Raw genomic sequence first — 19,256 nt, 5'->3', positions numbered from 1 at the left:
TGACAAAAGGACTGCCGGGAAACTTCATACTGCCGACGAGACGAAACACAATGGTAGGACACCAACAATACAGTGTACCCTACGGAGGTAGTTTCCGAACGACTTGTGGAAGGCAACCCTGAGCCGCAAGGGCAGTATTTACAGGCCACCTAGGGATGGTGGTCCTAGGCACATGCAGCCCCAGTACTCCGTGAATTCCTCCTGGTTCACACACCACCACACAGCAGAACACTGCAAAGGTACAGCACTGCACAGTGACAGGAGCCAGAGTCGAACGACTGCCACGCAACACACAAATCTCAGAACTGGGGTTAGATGGCCAGCGCAAGGGGTCTTGGTGCTGCCCCTTCCCCTTCCAAGGGAGGGGAGGGAGCTGCGCAAACAGTGGTGAGGTGGCAGTATGTCATACGTGTTTGCTTGTGTTTCAGATTGTGGAGTGCTGCTTGATAGTTTGTTTTCAGCAGCAATTTTAACCAGGTGGATTTTGTTTTGAGATTCATACCTTTTTGGGTGCCTAACCCAGTAGATGGCAGACAGACTGCTTCCAACCACATGAGGTTTCTATAGGCCATTGCTCCTCGTGCCTCTCTGACGGGGGCCAGGTTCTGGCTCGTGGTCCCCGGTAGGCTAGAACTCCAATCAAATTGACTGATGCCATGGTCTAATACATACCAGCCCGGTATAGCTCCGGGAGCCAGTGGGGCTCTCCACAGAAAAAGCTTTAATGAGAATACTTTTGTGATACAAGGGTGGTGCCTATTTTCTTGTTCACAGTTAGTCCCTCCCCCCCCCCCCCACTGGTTGCTTGCTCATGGATGCCTGAAATGTTATAATAAACTCTGTTTGCAAACCAACTTACCTGTATATAATTCAAACAATGATTTTTACACCAAAATGATCAAAAATAAATGTTCTTTAGCATAGAAACAAGAAAATTGGATACATTATATTGGGCGTTTTAGAGGCCACCAAGTTTTCAAAATTTTACAAACATTTATATATTATGCAGTTATTTATGTTTTTTTTTTTTAAATGTCAATGTACACAAATGACTCGTACATATTGCTGAAGAAACAGCTACAAAAATCCAGTTTTGAATTTAATGAAAAGCCTTTTTCTGGCAAGCTCCTCGTTAACTTGCAAAGCTACCCACCTGGAGACCAGGACCAGAATCTGTCCTTCCTCAATACAGGCAAAGGGGAGTATGGGGATCTCCTGATCACCACAGTATGGAAGGAAAGAAAGAGCATGCCAAAATAACCAACTGCATCGACAACATGCAACTTGTCACCCTTTTCTGAACTACATTAATACTTATTAGCCAAGATGACCTACTACATGACAAAACTTGCCTGCCACCAAATGACAGCCACAGTCACCTGGGGCCCTGGTACACCCACCCAGTCATTCATACTCTGGTGAGAAGATGAATGAAGATGCAACACCATACAATTTGTTACCTGCTCCCTATACAAGTGGCAATAAACACAACTAAGTCCACATATGAAGATCAATAATCTCTCAAATCACCGAGGTAAAGTCTCCCTATAACCAGTTGGGAGAGGCCATGACCTGGACACACATTTAGACTCAGACACCAAGTCTGAAAGCTCAGAAACTAAGGCTGAGCCAGGAACCATGGAGCTAACAGGAACACCCTGCTGTCATATGTCTGGAGTCAAGCAAAAATGGGGGAGAAGCTAACCTGGAGGATAGAGACAAAAAGCACCGAGCATCAGGCGATATCTCTAACAGCCACGAGCTGTTCACAAAAACAGAGCCAGGGCAGATAAACCTGAAACAAAGCTGCTAGCAGAAAGCACTAGACAGTGGACTGCAACCACACACAACAAAGTGAACACTAAACCATAGTAAGCTCCAGTGTAGGATGGTCATGTGTGGCCACATTCCTTACACCTGATACTTCTCTTCACATAGTAGTAGAAATAGATACACGTACTGTACCCACGAGTTAGGCAACTGTTGTGGATTATATCCTAGGAAAGGTCAGTTGTTTTCATAGGGCAAACTCCATGAACCTAACAACCTTCCTGTCACCAACAATGGGAAACCATAAATATGTATATAGCTATCTTAGTGGCCAGTTCAGAGCCAGCTGCAGGAAGTATGGACTGCCGAACAACAAGTTAAGTGTGCTGGCTCTGCTGACACTATTGTGGTGGTAGTGCTGCCATCTGGTGGCGAGCAGGGTTAGTACTTTATTAACCAGCCAGTAGCAAGAAGAGTGCTTCTTAAATTTATTATATTTAAATTTTAATTTGGAGAGGTTTTGCTGAATCTAATGCTCTTCATTCTGTACATCACGATGTGGTCTCGGTGATAGCTAGAGACCACATGTAGAAAGTGATTCTCCATCGTCTATATGAAAAGTTACTGGTCATGAGGGTTAACTAATCATTAGAGCCACTGGCGAAAGGGAGAAAATGAGGGAAGGGGATAAAGTTGAGAAATGAACTCCTACCAGCTGGTCAGGAGTAATTGCAGCTTGCCAGACATGAGCACTGTGGTCGCCACTTGCTGTAAGAATCAAGTCTTGTGATGGATGGAATTTAACCGAATTGACTGATCCTGTATGACCCGTGTACTGGAGCAGGTTCCGCCCTCCATCAATACCCCACACACACGCTGTCTGATCTGTATAAGAAACACAGTTGTCAAAACTTTAGTTTACATAACTACTAATTTTTATTTATACTCTTACCATTCACAGATTTGGAAAAAATATCAACGCAGTTATCCTATCAAAATATTTTAATCAATATTCATCATAACTAAACAATATGCTTCAGTAAAATTGATCTCATATTTTTATAAATCCTTTACGTCTTATAAAACTTAAGACACAGACTTTCTGTCTCCGGCAAAGCCACTAGAAATAGTGGTTGTCTGGTCATTCAGATTAAACAATATGACAACATTCTTTAGCCTTTAGCAAGTGTAAATGACTTCTAGATTATACTGATTTTCACATGTTATAGCATCTTTCTTTCACCATAGTGGGCCAGCCAAAGGTTTAGGGCTTCATGTAGAAATATGGGTCCGTGTCCTAAACAAACAAAAAAATACCAACATGCTTTCAAAAACACTATTCAGACCAGAATAAAAACTTAAGACTTTTGACCTTTCCAGGATGTGGGAAGCCTCCCTGCCGCCTATGCCAGGCAAATTTCACCATACAAACAATATTTTGACCATTCTAAACACTTTCGCGCTCTGGGCGCGGGAGCACCGCGCTACCTCAGGTGGGTCCAGGCGTCCCATGTGAGCACGAGGTAATTTTGAAAAGTTTAACTCTTTTCAATTTTGTCACCTTAATTCTCGTCATAGGTTTTTCAATTTGGTATCAATGTGTTCGGAATAGAATTTTCTACAGGACTAAATGCATATAAACTCCAAAAGCCTGGTTTACCACCCGCAGCAAACAGAGAAAGTGAGAGCAAGTTACCCGGGAGCGCGCCAGAGCAATAAAATGTGAACACTCTTTTCACTTTGGTCACCTCAATTCTCGTCCTAGGTCTTTCATTTTGGTATCAATGTGTTTGCAATAGAATTCCTAACAGGAGTATATGTATATAATGTAGAAAAACACAGCGCGCTCCACCTGCCGACGTGATGAAAGCAGGCCGCGGTTACCAGAAAGAGAGCGGCGTGCCACCCCAAGATGCCTCTCATTACAGTACATCAGACAGCGCAGCAATACTGAAAAGTGTATACTCTTTTCAACATTGTCATCTCAATTCTCGTCCTAGGTTTTTCAATTTGGTATCAATGTGTTTGCAATGAAATTTCCTACAGGAGTAATATTACAGGTCCTGATAATGTCCAAAAGCCCGGCGAAAAAATGAGAGCATGTTACCCGGGAGCGTGCAAGAGCAATAAAATGTGTACACTCTCTTCACTTTGGACATCTCAATTCTCATCCTAGGCCTTTCATTTTGGTATCATTGAGTTCGTAATAGAATTCCCTACAGGAGTATATGCAAATATAAAGTCCCAAAGCCCGGCGTACCACCCACAGCAAACAGAGAAAGTGATGGAGCGTTACCCCAGTGAACGCTAATAAAGAGCAATAAAATGAGTATACCCTTTTCAACTTTGTTACCTCAATTCTGGTCCTAGGTCTTTCATTTTGGTATCAATGTATTCGCAATGAAATTCCCTACAGGATTATAAGCATATAATGTCCAAAACTGCGGCGTGCTCCTCCCGAGGCCGCTGCCAAATCTGCCAATTTGCCAATTTGCAGCCACCCACAACGCAATGCTGCGTCATTACCAGATGAAATTAATTAAAATTAACAAAGCTTAAATTGCATTCACTGGAAAGGCGAAGAGTTAGGGGTGACATAATAGAGGTTTATAAGTGGTTGAATAGACATAACAAAGGGAATATTAATAGGGTATTAAAAGTATCAACACAAGACAGAACACAAAACATTGGGTATAAACTGGATAAGTTTAGATTTTGGAAACACCTAGGTAAATACTGGTTCGGTAACAGGGTTGTTGATTTGTGGAACCCGTTGCCACATGACGTGATGGAGGTGGAGTCCCTTGATTGTTTCAAGCATGAGTTGGGATTGGGGGTTATAAATAGGAGCTGCCTTGTATGGGCCAATAGGCCTTCTGCAGTTACCTTTATTCTTATGTTCTTAACTATTCAGAATTTATCAGTAATTAACCATACTGCATGTTAAGAATGTTCAAAATATTGCTTGTATGGTGAAATGTGCCTGGCATAGGGGGTAGGGACATTTTCCACAACCAAGAAAGGTCAAAATGTTAAGTTTTTATTCTGTTCTGAACCGTGTCTCATCAAGAAATTAGTGTCGGTGGTCCTCAGGTAAAATTCACCCACACACTTTGGAACTTTGGAACTTGGTATTAAAGTTCTTACCCCCGTACTTTAGCTCCAAATCCACATGATCCAATACACACAAATCACAGTATCTCTCCTCTCAGCACTGCTGCATACAAGATCTAATCTGATCAATAATATAACATTAATGAGGTCGCCTTACCAGCTGAAGCTGTAGCGATGACTGGAGTACCAACGCGAGACACTGCCACATCCCACACGCCATCTCGGTGACCAACATATTCTCGCACCATACGGCACGATACAGAATCATTCTTAAAGCTGGACACAATCTTGGAGGTCTGGACACGTAGTTTGTTGGCTGCTTTCACTTTCTGTGAGCTCTGCCCTCCAGCTGTCAATAGACGAGGTTAAGGTTAAAAAGATAAGGGTTAACTAGCATCAGTTTTGAGTGGAGAAACTTAAATATAAACTAAAATATAAAACTACTGTATATATAAAAAGTAAATACTACTGTAAATGCAAACTTTAATAATCATTATAATTAAGAAAATGAAAAACCGTTCTAAAAATAGGAAATTATAAATAATGAATATGATAAGAAATGCAAACCTAAAAGGTATAACAAAAACAGTAGTCCATAATAATATTCACATTAACTACTTGGGGGAAGCATTCCTGGTCTCCTACCACAGTGTACCATCACTATTGTTCTGTTTCCCACTTTGTGGCCAAGGAGGAATCAACCCGGAGAAAAATAGTAATACTGTACTGGCATAGTGAAGGGTTATAGATATTAAGTTAGAAACCAGCATTGAATTTAATGCAATGCCAATTTCTGGGTGAATCTCAGTGGTTCCCTGAAGCCGAGATGGCTTCCAACTACTGTACTAGATCTCATCACCGTGGAGTTTATTTCGGTCTACTGGAGATCAGTGCCAGAACCATTGCCTCCTCACAGAGTGACAAGAAGATAACACTACACCACCTCACCAGGGAAGGTACCCAAGAAGTCGGAGAACCAGTACAGACCACCACTGGGTTAAAAAAAAGAGAGACCAAAGCTTCATAACCTGCTGAATGAACTTCCCAACAATGTAAACAAATGATAGAATTTCTCAAGACAAGCATGCACTCGTTTGCCCCAACCCTCCCATTTATTTGGGGAGTGAGAAGGACCGAGGACCACTCTGTCTACTTGCTCGAGCAGTCAGTTCTGAAGTAGATGCACACACAAAACACACCCAAATGACAGCCTGCAAGGTGGGGGTGGGGGGGGGGGAATCAGGAAGGCACTGGGGATCACACACAAATTGAAGTTTACACTCAACACTGGTTTTCTGGGGATAGCCTCTTGTGGCTCCCTGAAGCCAAACTACCCATTAAGAAGAAAAGACAGGGACTAACCAAGGAGGAGGAGGAGGAGGAGGAGGAGGAGGAGGAGGAGGAGGAGAAGGAGGAGGAACCACAGGCAGTCAAGAAAAGGCCAAGACAGCAGGTCGAGAGACATGATCAACGCAACACAAGAGTGACGAAGACCAGGAACATTAACCAAATACTGGGCCACCAGCACCCTGCTTGACCCCCAAAATCCCCACACCTAAATATCAACCATGGACATTAACACAAAGAGCTGCAAGAGCAGCGGACTTACAAACATCATGGGCACAAGGGTAGGCTGCAGGCTGGCTAGATGTAATGACACTGCAGACAACCTGAGAGCCTCTCCCCCACCCACACTGCTCCGAGCCTTCTCCTTTGGAGGACACCTTACTGTTCCAGGTGTTGGGCGAGGACTACACCTCTATGTGGCAGGCTTCTGGGGCCGAGTGGAAGCCCAAGGAGTGTCCATGTGTTCAAGTGTTCAACCCTTCTTGGACTGGTTTCCTTTCCAGAGGATCTTTGTTTCAGGGATATACCTCCTCCTCCTATGTATGAATATGATCATTCAGCTGCCTTTCTTTGGGTTTGGTTCATGGTTCCATTCGGTGCTTTGGAATCATTGTATTTCTGGAGGTTTCTGTCTTCCTTAATTTTCCCTTCAGTGGCTTGCATGGATTTGTCTCAGTACCTTCTGTGCAAGTCACACCTCTTTTTGTTGATGGGGTCCGGCCTCTTTTGAGCACAGGTCCATCTCTGATTTCTTACTACAATGTGGGGATCTAGAATCATCCTGGCAGGCTGACAACCCCTCTTTTTCCTTGGAGGCTTGGCAAGGGGTTCTGATAAACCCACACACGACCTGGGCCGTGTGCGCGTCTACCTTCACGACCTTTGTGAGACCAATATTGGAATATGCAGCAGTTGTATGGTGCCCATATCTCAAGAAGCATACAAATAAACTGGAAAAGATGTAAAGGCATGCTAAAAAATGGCCTATGGAACTGGAAAACAAGTTACAAGGAGAGACTAGAGGCATTAAACATGCCAAAACTAGAAGATAGAAGAAAAAGAGGTAATATGATCACCACTTACAAAATACTAACAGGAATCGACCAAATTGACAAAGAGGAATTCCTGAACCCAGCAACTTCATGAACAAGAGGATACAAATTCAAGCCAAGGAAATAAAGGCCCCCAAAAAATATTGGAAATTTCTTTTGCAAACACAGTGGTAGATGGTTGGAACAAGTGAGAAGGTTAATGGTTGGAACAAGTGAGAAGGTGGAGGTCAAAACCATCAGTAGTTTCAGTTATGCGACAAAGAGTACTGGAAAGACGGGACACCACGAGCACAGCTCTTATCCTGTAACTACACTTGGGTAATTATACTTGATTGGCATGTGTGGTGTTCTATCTTTCAGATGGTCATGGGTGGTACTTCTTTTACTCTGCTCAGGGACTGTTTGCTTGCTCCAGTGCTCCCCCAGGGGCATGGGCAAGTGGTAGCTGTGTGTGTGCAGCTGCCAGTGTTGTCTGGGGTTCTTACTGTGGATGATCACAAGGCATGTTTGCACTTGGCAGTGGCTAATGAGTTTGGGTCCTCATGGAGGGGTTCTCTGGGCAGCTCTTTGAGGATGTGGGTTAACTTGGTACTGCCCTGGAGGTGGAGGTCTTGAAGTTTATGGTTCTGCCTTGGTGCCCTTGCTCAAGATGCTTGCCCAGCTGCTTTAGGAAGCAGTGGCAACATTGGTTTTTCATATGTAATTAAAAGAGTTCAAGGTTTGAGAGTGGATTCAGTCATTTATCAAGAAATTTTCAACACTATATATACACCCATAGTTCTGCAGCAGTTTACAGCTTTGTGCATTATGCAACTCATTTAGAATATCAAAATTATTCTACCAAGCTGAATAGAAGGCTGAACCCATGCCATGACATCAAGCAACTGACAGGTAAGCATCTAACTTTTTCAATAACTTGTCACACTCACATTATAGATAACCCCATATGCCTTACTTAACTTCTGGCAGACACTCAACCTAAATCTAAGACTATTATAGATATTAGTGAAAATATAGCAGAAGGTTAAGGCCGTAGTCAATTCTCCACCTACACTACCACAGAGCAAAGAGCTCCATGCAGTAATAAAGTGGTCAATATGTGCTCCATATGATCAATAATGAGGGCCACCACATGCCTGTATTTTGTAGCAAAATCCAAGCCAGCGAGTTGCTTATGATCAAATACAAAACATTAACTTACACTTGCTCTTGAGTCCACCTTTTGTGGAGGCTGCGTCATTTTCATCATTTCCACACGGTCGTTCCCCAATGACCGATTCTCTTTCTAGTCTCTCAGTCAAGCTGTCTATTTTTTCTTGCACTGAAAAATTGAATCACCATTGTTTACCAAATTCAGTGTTTAGTCTTAAATTAATTCTACATTTATTAAAGAATGAAGGCTATAATACGTATATACACTGTAATCAATTTACATAATATTTAAATATATAGTGTGACTCACGAGATAAATTTTCTGCATAAAGGCCTTCAAATTCCTTTTCTATTTGTAAGAAGAGATCATGAAGCCGTACTCTGAAAATGGAAATTTTCATATTGAATACAAATTCAAATTTCAAAATCATATTTTTATTCAAGTAAAAGTACATACATAGATGACGACTTGCAAACATAATTTTGGATTTATAGATAGAGCCAGTACATACACTAGCCAAAGCCACCAATACGCATAGCATTTCGGGCAAAGCAAATAGGCAAATATTTATCATTCATTTATTAATTATTGATTAAGAATATAAGAATTAAGGATACTGCAGAAAGCCTACTGGACCATATGAGTCGGCTCCTATTCATTCATATGCCACCCATGTGTCATTCGAATATATAACCTACACTTGAAAAATTCTATTAATCATAATTATCTATGATAATTAAAGAATGACAAATCTGTGGCCAAAGTTTACCAGGAATCATCTTGCCAAGTGAATAACCAAATGTATATTGAACTTTAAAAAATAGCAAACAAGAAGAAAAGTGTGAGAATAATTTTATGACTAGAAAAAACAAGAGTAGGAGAAAGAAGGTCAGCCGAGGGAGGCTAAGCCGAGTACACTTTACCTCACTCTCTGACTGTCTACCATCTTCCACAGACAAAGAAAAGGGAGCGTTGCTATCACCTACCCACCCTTAGACAGCGGCTATGGAGAAATGGTCATATTTTTAAGCATAAAAAATATAAAAATTCCAAGAAATAAGTTTTCATTATAGAATTATTAACTTGTATGCAGAGTGTAAGAAAAACACAAATATAAGTGAACATTTATCATTTCACTGGGTGGAGGCGCTCTGCAAGGCTGCGTCTGGCACTTGTAAACACCTGGTGCTCGACTTCACCATCGCTTCAAGTTTTATCCTCCGATGTTTCACCGATTGTTTTTCCACTTTTTTTTCTTTATCTACATTTAGAGAGCTTTTTTTAATCCATACTCGCATCATACATGTAAAACCCTTGACAATAATTCTTTAAATCATCATATGATGATAACTGCATTACCTTGTGGATCAACAACTGACGATAACCTCTGTCTAAGGATTAATTTAAATACTTTTTGCTGATGACACTACTTTTACCTACTACCCACTCTAGCCTCAACACCCTAAATGACATAGGTTACTACAGTAAATATGGCACTCTTAAAAAATACGACCATTGACAACATCTAAAATTTCTAAGCACATCATCTAACCTAATTGACTTTTCCTTATTCTGTTTCCTACTTTTTATTGGGTGGAAAGGCACAAGAACAACAGATTATCAAGTGCAATGAAATGCCTCTTCTGGGGTATGGCACCTGTGTAGCACTCCTGAACCTACCTCTCTCACACAAGCACACACTCAGCCTAGCTATGTGACCACATATTATTGTTTTAAAAATAAATTAACGGCCACCATTGTTTGTACTGCTTTGTCAGCAGACTAGCCAAATGACAATGACTGGCTGGTGTGGGGACCCCCACCAATCGTTTAAGCTCGGGTACCTCCGAGATATAATTTTACAAAGTTTGCTTTACTAGATTAAAAGAAAAATCTAGAGCAGCTGAAGAAAGAAAATAAGTCATACTTGAAGGAAGGCGGGAGGAGGTTATCGTGGTCTTGGTCACGGTAATACTGGAGCTCGGCATCAGTGTGGCTGCGGACACGGGGTACGCCTCCAGACCTTTTCTTGCCACCCGACTTGATCCCCAACCCATCTTGAGGCATCCTAGGCTAAAGCCTGTGGATATAATTACAAATATTAATCCAACATATAGACATCTCGTATTAATAGAAGGAATCTCATACAACGGCAATGACGAACATCTCCCAACATGCCTAAAAATCAAGCCAATATCAGCTAAACAATGATGAAATTGAGAAGATTTTAAAGAAAAAAATCTGGGCGTCATGAGCAGTAGGGATCCTTAAGCCAAGAAATCAGTGTTTAAAGTGATTTTTAGAAGACATATGTAATACTGTACAGTACAATACTGTACAGTATGATACTGTACAGAACAATACATTGAAAATTACACCAAGTTTTACCCATACAAAACAAGAGCAACACAAGTAATCATCCGATGCAATCATTGTAACACCTATCCACCAGTGCCATCACATACAATCACTGCAACAACAATCCATCATTGCAATCATCGAAACATCCATCCATCATTGCAGTCATCCAACACAATCATCACACCATCCATCATCCCAATCACTCATCACAATCATCACAGCATCCATCCATCATCCCAAACCTTAAATCCAATCAGAGCATCCATCAATCATCCCATTTCCCCAACAATCATCATGGAATCTATCCTCAGCATACATCAATGCAATAATCTGATGCAGTCATCACAACATACATACATCACATTCATCCAATGGAATCATCGCTGCATCTATCCATCATCATCATGTGATTACATCATTTTCAACTGTGAAAAAAATAGATTTGTTTAATCCTTAACAGTGATGGGTCACCATTACACATCACCGAGCACCATCACGCATCACAATGAATACATTGCATCATAGAAAATAAAGCCGCAACACACACACACAAAACCCCCTCAAGACACAAAACAAAACCTGCCTCACCACTCAAGACCTTACCAGACACTCACCTGCTGCCTCACCACTCACACAAGACCTTACAAGACACTCACCTGCTGCCTCACCACTCACACAGACCTTACAAGACACTCACCTGCTGCCTCACCACTCACACAGACCTTACAAGACACTCGCCTGCTGCCTCACCACTCACACAGACCTTACAAGACACTCGCCTGCTGCCTCACCACTCACACAGACCTTACAAGACACTCACCTGCTGCCTCACCACTCACACAAGACCTTACAAGACACTCACCTGCTGCCTCACCACTCACACAGACCTTACAAGACACTCACCTGCTGCCTCACCACTCACACAGACCTTACAAGACACTCACCTGCTGCCTCACCACTCACACAGACCTTACAAGACACTCACCTGCTGCCTCACCACTCACACAAGACCTTACAAGACACTCACCTGCTGCTTTACCACTCACACAGACCTTACAAGACACTCACCTGCTGCCTCACCACTCACACAGACCTTACAAGACACTCACCTGCTGCCTCACCACTCACACAGACCTTACAAGACACTCACCTGCTGCCTCACCACACACACAGACCTTACAAGACACTCACCTGCTGCTTTACCACTCACACAGACCTTACAAGACACTCACCTGCTGCCTCACCACTCACACAAGACCTTACAAGACACTCACCTGCTGCCTCACCACTCACACAAGACCTTACAAGACACACTCACACGCAGCGCCTCATCACCCCTCACTCCTCACACCTGTCATCACCTCAACACCCAAAGCATTATCACCTCGCGGGAAAACAAAACAAAATATCACCTAAATCAATCTGTGGAGATGTTATAAACTGTTGTTTACACTCAACACCTGATTACTGCAGAAACTCTGCGATAGAGCAACAAGGTTACACGTGAGCCAATCAGAACACGGTCCCAGGCGTCCACTGTTACGGTTGGTTCTCACCTCCGAAGAAAGTAAAATTTGTGATCGCTGAAAGGTTTCCAAATTTTAGCCAATGGGAATCAGAGAAAGAGAAGGTTGTGTTGTGATTAGTTGAGACGAGCCGTCTAGGCTGCGCACGCAATTAGTCACTCACACCAATAATTGTCATACGGTAATATAATAATAATACAGAATAATAAGGTATAATAATAATAATAATAATAATAATAATAATAATAATAATAATAATAATAATAATAATAATAATAATAATAATAATAATAATAATAATAATAATAATAATTAATAATAATAATAATAATAATAATAATAATAATAATAATAATAATAATTAATAATAATAATAATAATAATAATAATAATAATAATAATAATTAATAATAATAATAATAATAATAATAATAATAATAATAATAATGCCATTATTATCAAGCTCACTTGCCCGAAACGCTGTGCGTATTAGTGGCTATAGGTATTGTATGTACTAGCTCTATCTTTAAATCCAACATATGTTTGTAACTCATCTTCTATGTATATACTTTTACCTGAATAAACATTTTGAATTTTGAATGTTTATTCAGAAGAATGTGTCCGTACAAACAACATTTTTTTTTTATTAACACGCTTAGGTGTACACAGCAATGTGCTGCTACCCTATTCTATATGAAAGATTACACAGTGTAGATAAAAAAAACTAGCTATAAGTTCATCTAATATTCCCATCTCACAGGATGGTTAGTCATACATGGAATCAGGGGAGAAAATACCTACCTCAATAAACAAAAAATCAACTCTGACTAAACAACTTCACGATTTTCACAAGAGCTAAGCACTGAATCACGGAAACATTACATTACAATCACTCGTCCCAGTTTCTACAAGACTCCTTTCAAACAATGTCTTTTCTTTTTGAAAACAAGCTTAGGTATACACAGCAATGTGCTGCTACCCCCTATTCTATATGAAAGACTACACCGTGTAGATTAAAAAATACAGCTACAAGCTCATCCAACATCCCCACCTCACAGGACGGCCAGTCATACATGGAATCAAGAAGGAATATGAAATGGCCGGCCCCGGTCTATTAACCTCCACTGGCAAAATCTGGGTACAGCACAAGAATATCTTCCAGCATTCCTGAGTGTATGAAGTAATTACAGAGCTCAGAGTACCTCATACCATTTGGTCTGAAGTAATTACAGAGCTCAAAGTACCTCATATCATTTGGTCTGAAGTAATTACAGAGCTCAAAGTACCTCATATCATTTGGTATGAAGTAATTACAAAGCTCAAAGTACCTCATACCATTTGGTCTGAAGTCAGTGATAACAGGGCAATTACAGATTTATTTATTCATTTATTAATATATATATATATACAAGACTGATGGATGCCTACTATATACAAGAAGGTACATTGAGTTTATGAGTACATAGCATTACTGTTTTTACATTCTTGTAAAGCCATTAACACACAGCGTTTCGGGCAGGTCCTTAATCAAACATAATTTTAAATAAGTACTTTTTTGCAAATTTGAGAAATGTTAACAGGTACAGTGTATGAACATTTGACGAAAATTAGTGGGTACAATATAATAAAATTTAAGGAATATATTTCTAGGTATAATGTAGTAAAATATGCGTTCAATAAGAGGATAGCAGAGATTACAGTGGTGATGTTGAATGGCTTAGGTACATATATTGGGGTAGCACAAGATACAGTGCGTGTTTAAGACACTATGTAGAAAACTATGAGGATGAAATTAGGTACTTTTTGGTTTTATTTTTTAATAAGGCGTAGGTTAGACAGATTTTCAATCCGTTTGGGAGCGAGTTCCATAGACTAAGTCTCTTTATTTACATAGTGTTTACACAGATTTAGTTTGACTGGGGATATCAAAGATATTTATTTCTAGTGTGGTGATTATGGGTTCTATTACATCTGTCAAGGAAGAGTTTCAGAACAGGATTTGCATTTACGAACAGGGTTTTGTAAATGTAAATGGCACAAAAGAATGTAAGGAGTGAGTTTATGTTTAAGATGCTTAGGGATTTAAACAAGGGAGCTGAGTATTATCTGAAAACAGTTTGTTATTGTTCTGATAGCAGATTTTTGTTGGGTGATGATGAGCTTCAGGTAGTTTGCACTGGTTGAACCCTATGCACAGATACCATACATATCTGCATCATATGTATAGCTTGAAAATTTTCAGAACGAAGCCTTGAGGATAATCCTTGGGTGTCCTCGAACCACAAAGATACTTAACATGAGAAAGGAACTTAATATTCCAAGCGTTGATCGTGTTACTGAAATTAATTGTCAAATTGGTACAAAAATACTTAGGCTAACTCATCCTAACCCTTGCACAGAAGTCCTCCAGAATTCTTTATTGAAGGTCAGCATTGTTAAATATGGAAAACTAAAACTGGAACTGAACTCAGAATGTATCAGATTTATCATTTGTACCAAGAGAGACAACACCGGCACTTACCTGCACCGCGAGAGATTACACCCTTTCCAATTTTAATCCCTCCCTTTCCATCCAAGAAACAAATTAGAGTCCGTATAAACAACTGGGCCTCTACCCTTCAGACCGAACTATTTGCCTTGCTTCTTGCCCTGAAATGTGTACAAGTTTCCAAACTTGATACATTAATTGTAAGTGACTCTTTATCATCCTTAATTGCTCTATGTCAATAAGCTGTTCTACCTCTTCGCCCTTACAAATGAAGTAAGGGCAAAGAGGTAGAATAGCTTATTGACAGAGCCCGGGTGCACGGGAGAATTGTGTGAAACCCTGGTTTGTGTCTCGGAGAGACTGCAGAATCCGTGTGAGGGCAGATGAACTCCCGGTTGCAGTTCTTTTACCGTGTCGTGGCACAGTCGATTAAGGCGCGTCTAGGATCCTCTCGGACGTAGGTTCGAACCCTCATCACGGCCCTTGCGGATTTGTTCATTTGATGCATTACGCTATTGTGATTTATGTGTGTACTGAAATTGAATTTCGGGTCGATGTACTTTCTATTCAGGATGGAGAGGTCCATAAATTGTTCTACGGTCTAGTTTTTTTTATTATTATTATATTTACATGCAATGCATGCTAAGAAATACAATAAATACAATAAAACAAGGTCATGAGAACGAAACATAACACCGGCCTGAAGGGCGCACAATAAATACAACACATAGCATAACAAACCGCAGGCCCCATCACACAGCAATCACACAGACTACTCAAACTGCTCATACTTATCCGGCCACTCCGCCGCCGGGAAACAAACACAATACGCCTCCCAAAGCAACACGATGTTATCCGGAACAGGTTTACAATGAACCGTACGAGGATCAGGCATCAACTCCGGCACACCCACAACAAAACACCGAGCCCGCGGAACCCAGACGGAAAAAGACTCCATGGAACAGGATGCACGCGGTCAACAATGTCAAACAGCATGGGGGTTGTTTTCATCATACGCCACGCCAGAGGCCAAGACGAGAGGGAGAGGCTTCTTCCCACGGGGCCGGGCAATGGGCAGCGCACTGAGAGCCTCCTCGGCTACCTCACAGGGCCCCCGCGTCAACCACCGGACGTTGCACCTGCAGGGACCCCCCACGCCGGGCATCCTTCTTCAGCACCAGCACGAGGCCACGGCCTGCACCAGCACCCTCACCACCCACGTCCAGAGGAACGACCACCCCCCACTGCGGAGAACCTTCTGCAGAAGAAAGAACAGGAGGTAAATCATATGCACAAACATTGTCATCAGCAGGCACATGGACGTCAGCAACTACCTGCAGCAACGTAGAGCGCGAAGCCCCCGGAACCACCACATCATTGCCCGAAGATCCACCGGCGTCGAAATCCTCCACATCAGCCCAAGCAGTAGAAGAACGCCGGGAATGCTTGGGCTCCGGCCGCACATCCTCAGAGCCGGAGGCGAACCCAGAACCACGGGCTTCACAAGCCGTGCGAACCGATGCCCGTCGCAGAACGGCAGCAGCCTCAACCACAAGGGGAACCGAGCCGCACACATCAGGATGCTCCGCAGCCCCCCCAGCACCCAGCACAGCCGTGACACCTGGCGAGGGCGCAGGGCCAGTCGCAGCAGCAGGAGACGAGGAAGATGAAGACGTTGACGACTTGCAGAGACCATCCGGAAGACCCACGGGAGCAGCTGGGACAGCGACAGGAGCAGGAAGATCAGCCGACGGCACCGTAACACCCGGAGGAGGGGCAGTACCATCCGGAGGACCGCCGGGCGACGCAGGGGGGGGGGGGGTATCAGCCAACGGGACGTCCACATCCTCGCCCACGGAAACCACCCCAACAGGGAGCGGCTGGAAATCCTCCTCCCGGAACAGGTTCACAGGAGCGACTGCAGCCCCAGAGCATCCGGCAGCCTGATGCCCCAACAAGCCACACCGAAAACTGGTATGGGGTTGCCGGGCATAGTACCTCAGAAGCTGGACTGAAGAAGGAATGTCCGACTTCAGGCGCATCCCAAGGGTACGAATGTTCATACGCATACCCTTATACCTCTCCGAGGACAGCGTGTTCACCCGCACACTAACGACAGCTCCAAACTGCTGGAAGTAGCGCCGGATTAGGTCCTCTGGAAACTCCAAGGGCGCACCATGCACACTCACATATGTCAGGGCACCACTACGGTCCGTAATGGTCACAGAACCGGCACCATCCGGCAGCGATAAGGAACGCCCCTCATAACGGCGGAGGAACTCACGGTAAACCTTCTCCCTCACTAATTTGACAATAACCCGGTGAGCAGTTACCAGCTCAACTTCACGCTTATCTGAGATGCTTGGGTTCGCATCAAATCCTGGTTCCACGTAGGTGACTTCAAGGTCCTCGTTGTCTGGAGCATTTACTGGCCTGGCTACTGTTTCAGTCGCTTGGTGACTATGTTCTTTCTTTTTTGCCAGTATCCTTCGCCTGTTGGCGGAGGGCGTTGAGGTTTCCATTGATTGATGGGCTGTCTGATCTGGGGTGGAGTTAGTCTGGGTGGTAGTTAGTGCCTGACACGCTGGTGCTGCTAACACCGTTGTCGGATCCGCCACTGGGGGGAGGCGTTGGTGACATTGCTTCAATTCCTGTTGGGGTTTGTTCTGGTTGAGTTGAGGTAGCTTGCGGGGCTGGTAGAAGGTCCTCTGGGACCGAAATCGTGGGTAGACCGTTTGCGTCAAGCAATCTGTTGAGTACAGCCACGTACTTGGCGGCATTTGTCATTGCCAGCTTCTCCGCAAGGCTAATAAGTACAGGGATCAGAATGGTGGCGGCCGAGGCCGCTGATTGGTTGGTTGGTGGGATGGACCCCCATCCCCAATGGCAGTCCCCTATGCGTTGGACCCCAGTGGGGGGGGGGGGCAAGCCTGGTGCGGACGTCGTTGTAGTAGAAGAGTTGCCAGGCAAACACAAAACGTTTTCTGAGTTCTTATTTACATTCTCGGAAAGCCACTAGCACGCGTAGCGTTTCGGGCAAGTCCTTAAACTAACAGTTAATTTTTAGATAATTAACAGTAAAATTTATAAAAAATACTTACAGGTACTTTACAGCTTTACATTACAGGTACAGATGATTTTAATTAGAATAATTACAGTAAAATTGAGAAAAAAAATGTTTACAGGTACATTGCAAGAAATCTTGACACAAAAGCAGATTAGAATAATACACAATAATAACAATACACAATAATGAACAAGGATTACTAGGTATGATTAGGAAAACATCTCAGGGTTATACATTGGATCACTGAAGCACAATATGAGGATCATTACAAGGAATAATGCAGTAGAATATGCTCTCAATACAATAACCATGATATCAGATGATCTAAGATTACAATGGTAAAGAACATGACTTAGGTACACAGAATGGGGGATTGAGTAGCACTAGAAGCAGTGCGAAGATAAAGCTCTTGGTAGAAGACTATGAAGATGAAATTAGGTATTTTTTGGTTTTATTTTTGAATAAGCCAAAAGTTGGACAGCTTTTCAGTTCATTAGGGAGTGAGTTCCATAAACTAGGTCCCTTTATTTGCATAGAGTGTTTACACAGATTCAGTTTGACTCTGGGGATATCAAAGAGATATTTATGTCTCACCTATTTGTACTCACCTATTTGTGCTTGCGGGGGTTGAGCTCTGGCTCTTTGGTCCCGCCTCTCAACTGCCAATCAACTGGTACTCACCTAGTTGTGTTTGCGGGGGTTGAGCTCTGGCTCTTTGGTCCCGCCTCTCAACCGTCAATCAACAGGTGTACAGATTCCTGAGCCTATTGGGCTCTATCATATCTACACTTGAAACTGTGTATGGAGTGAGCCTCCACCACATCACTTCCTAATGCATTCCATTTGTCAACCACTCTGACACTAAAAAAGTTCTTTCTAATATCTCTGTGGCTCATTTGGGCACTCAGTTTCCACCTGTACTCACCTATATGTACTCACCTATATGTGCTTGCAGGATCGAGCATTGACTCTTGGATCCCGCCTTTCTAGCTATCGGTTGTTTACAGCAATGACTCCTGTCCCATTTCCCTATCATACCTAGTTTTAAAAGTATGAATAGTATTTGCTTCCACAACCTGTTCCCCAAGTGCATTCCATTTTTCTACTACTCTCACGCTAAAAGAAAACTTCCTAACATCTCTGTGACTCATCTGAGTTTCCAGTTTCCACCCATGTCCCCTCGTTCTGTTATTATTACGTGTGAACATTTCATCTATTTCCACTTTGTCAATTCCCCTGAGTATTTTATATGTCCCTATCATATCTCCTCTCTCCCTTCTTTTCTCTAGTGTCGTAAGGTTCAGTTCCTTCAGCCGCTCTTCATATCCCATCCCTCGTAGCTCTGGGACAAGCCTCGTCGCAAACCTCTGAACCTTCT

At 42.6% G+C, this 19,256-nt stretch overlaps 1 protein-coding gene across 4 annotated transcripts in view; it reads right to left on the bottom strand.

The window, feature by feature from the left end:
• Window positions 1-12,376, bottom strand: part of LOC123767079 (WD repeat-containing protein 37) — a 36,275-nt gene extending 23,899 nt beyond the window's left edge. For 3 of the 4 annotated variants that reach the window (XR_011222774.1, XR_011222775.1, XM_045756564.2), the window contains exons 1-6: window positions 12,210-12,345; window positions 10,364-10,516; window positions 8,746-8,816; window positions 8,485-8,604; window positions 5,042-5,233; window positions 2,483-2,655 (exon numbers count right to left, since the gene is read on the bottom strand). Coding sequence is in view for 2 of the 4 variants with exons in the window: in XM_045756564.2 (XP_045612520.1) it covers window positions 2,483-2,655; window positions 5,042-5,233; window positions 8,485-8,604; window positions 8,746-8,816; window positions 10,364-10,503 (696 nt within the window). In the remaining 2 variants the exon portion in view is untranslated. The other variant, XM_069304787.1, reaches the window with a different exon arrangement.
• Window positions 12,377-19,256: the final 6,880 nt, after the last annotated feature.

This window comes from Procambarus clarkii, chromosome 53 (assembly GCF_040958095.1).
Source record: "Procambarus clarkii isolate CNS0578487 chromosome 53, FALCON_Pclarkii_2.0, whole genome shotgun sequence".
Classification (NCBI taxonomy): Eukaryota; Metazoa; Arthropoda; class Malacostraca; order Decapoda; family Cambaridae; genus Procambarus; species Procambarus clarkii.
Note: the sequence above shows the minus strand (reverse complement) of the source record. Positions and strands in the feature narration are given on the sequence as shown.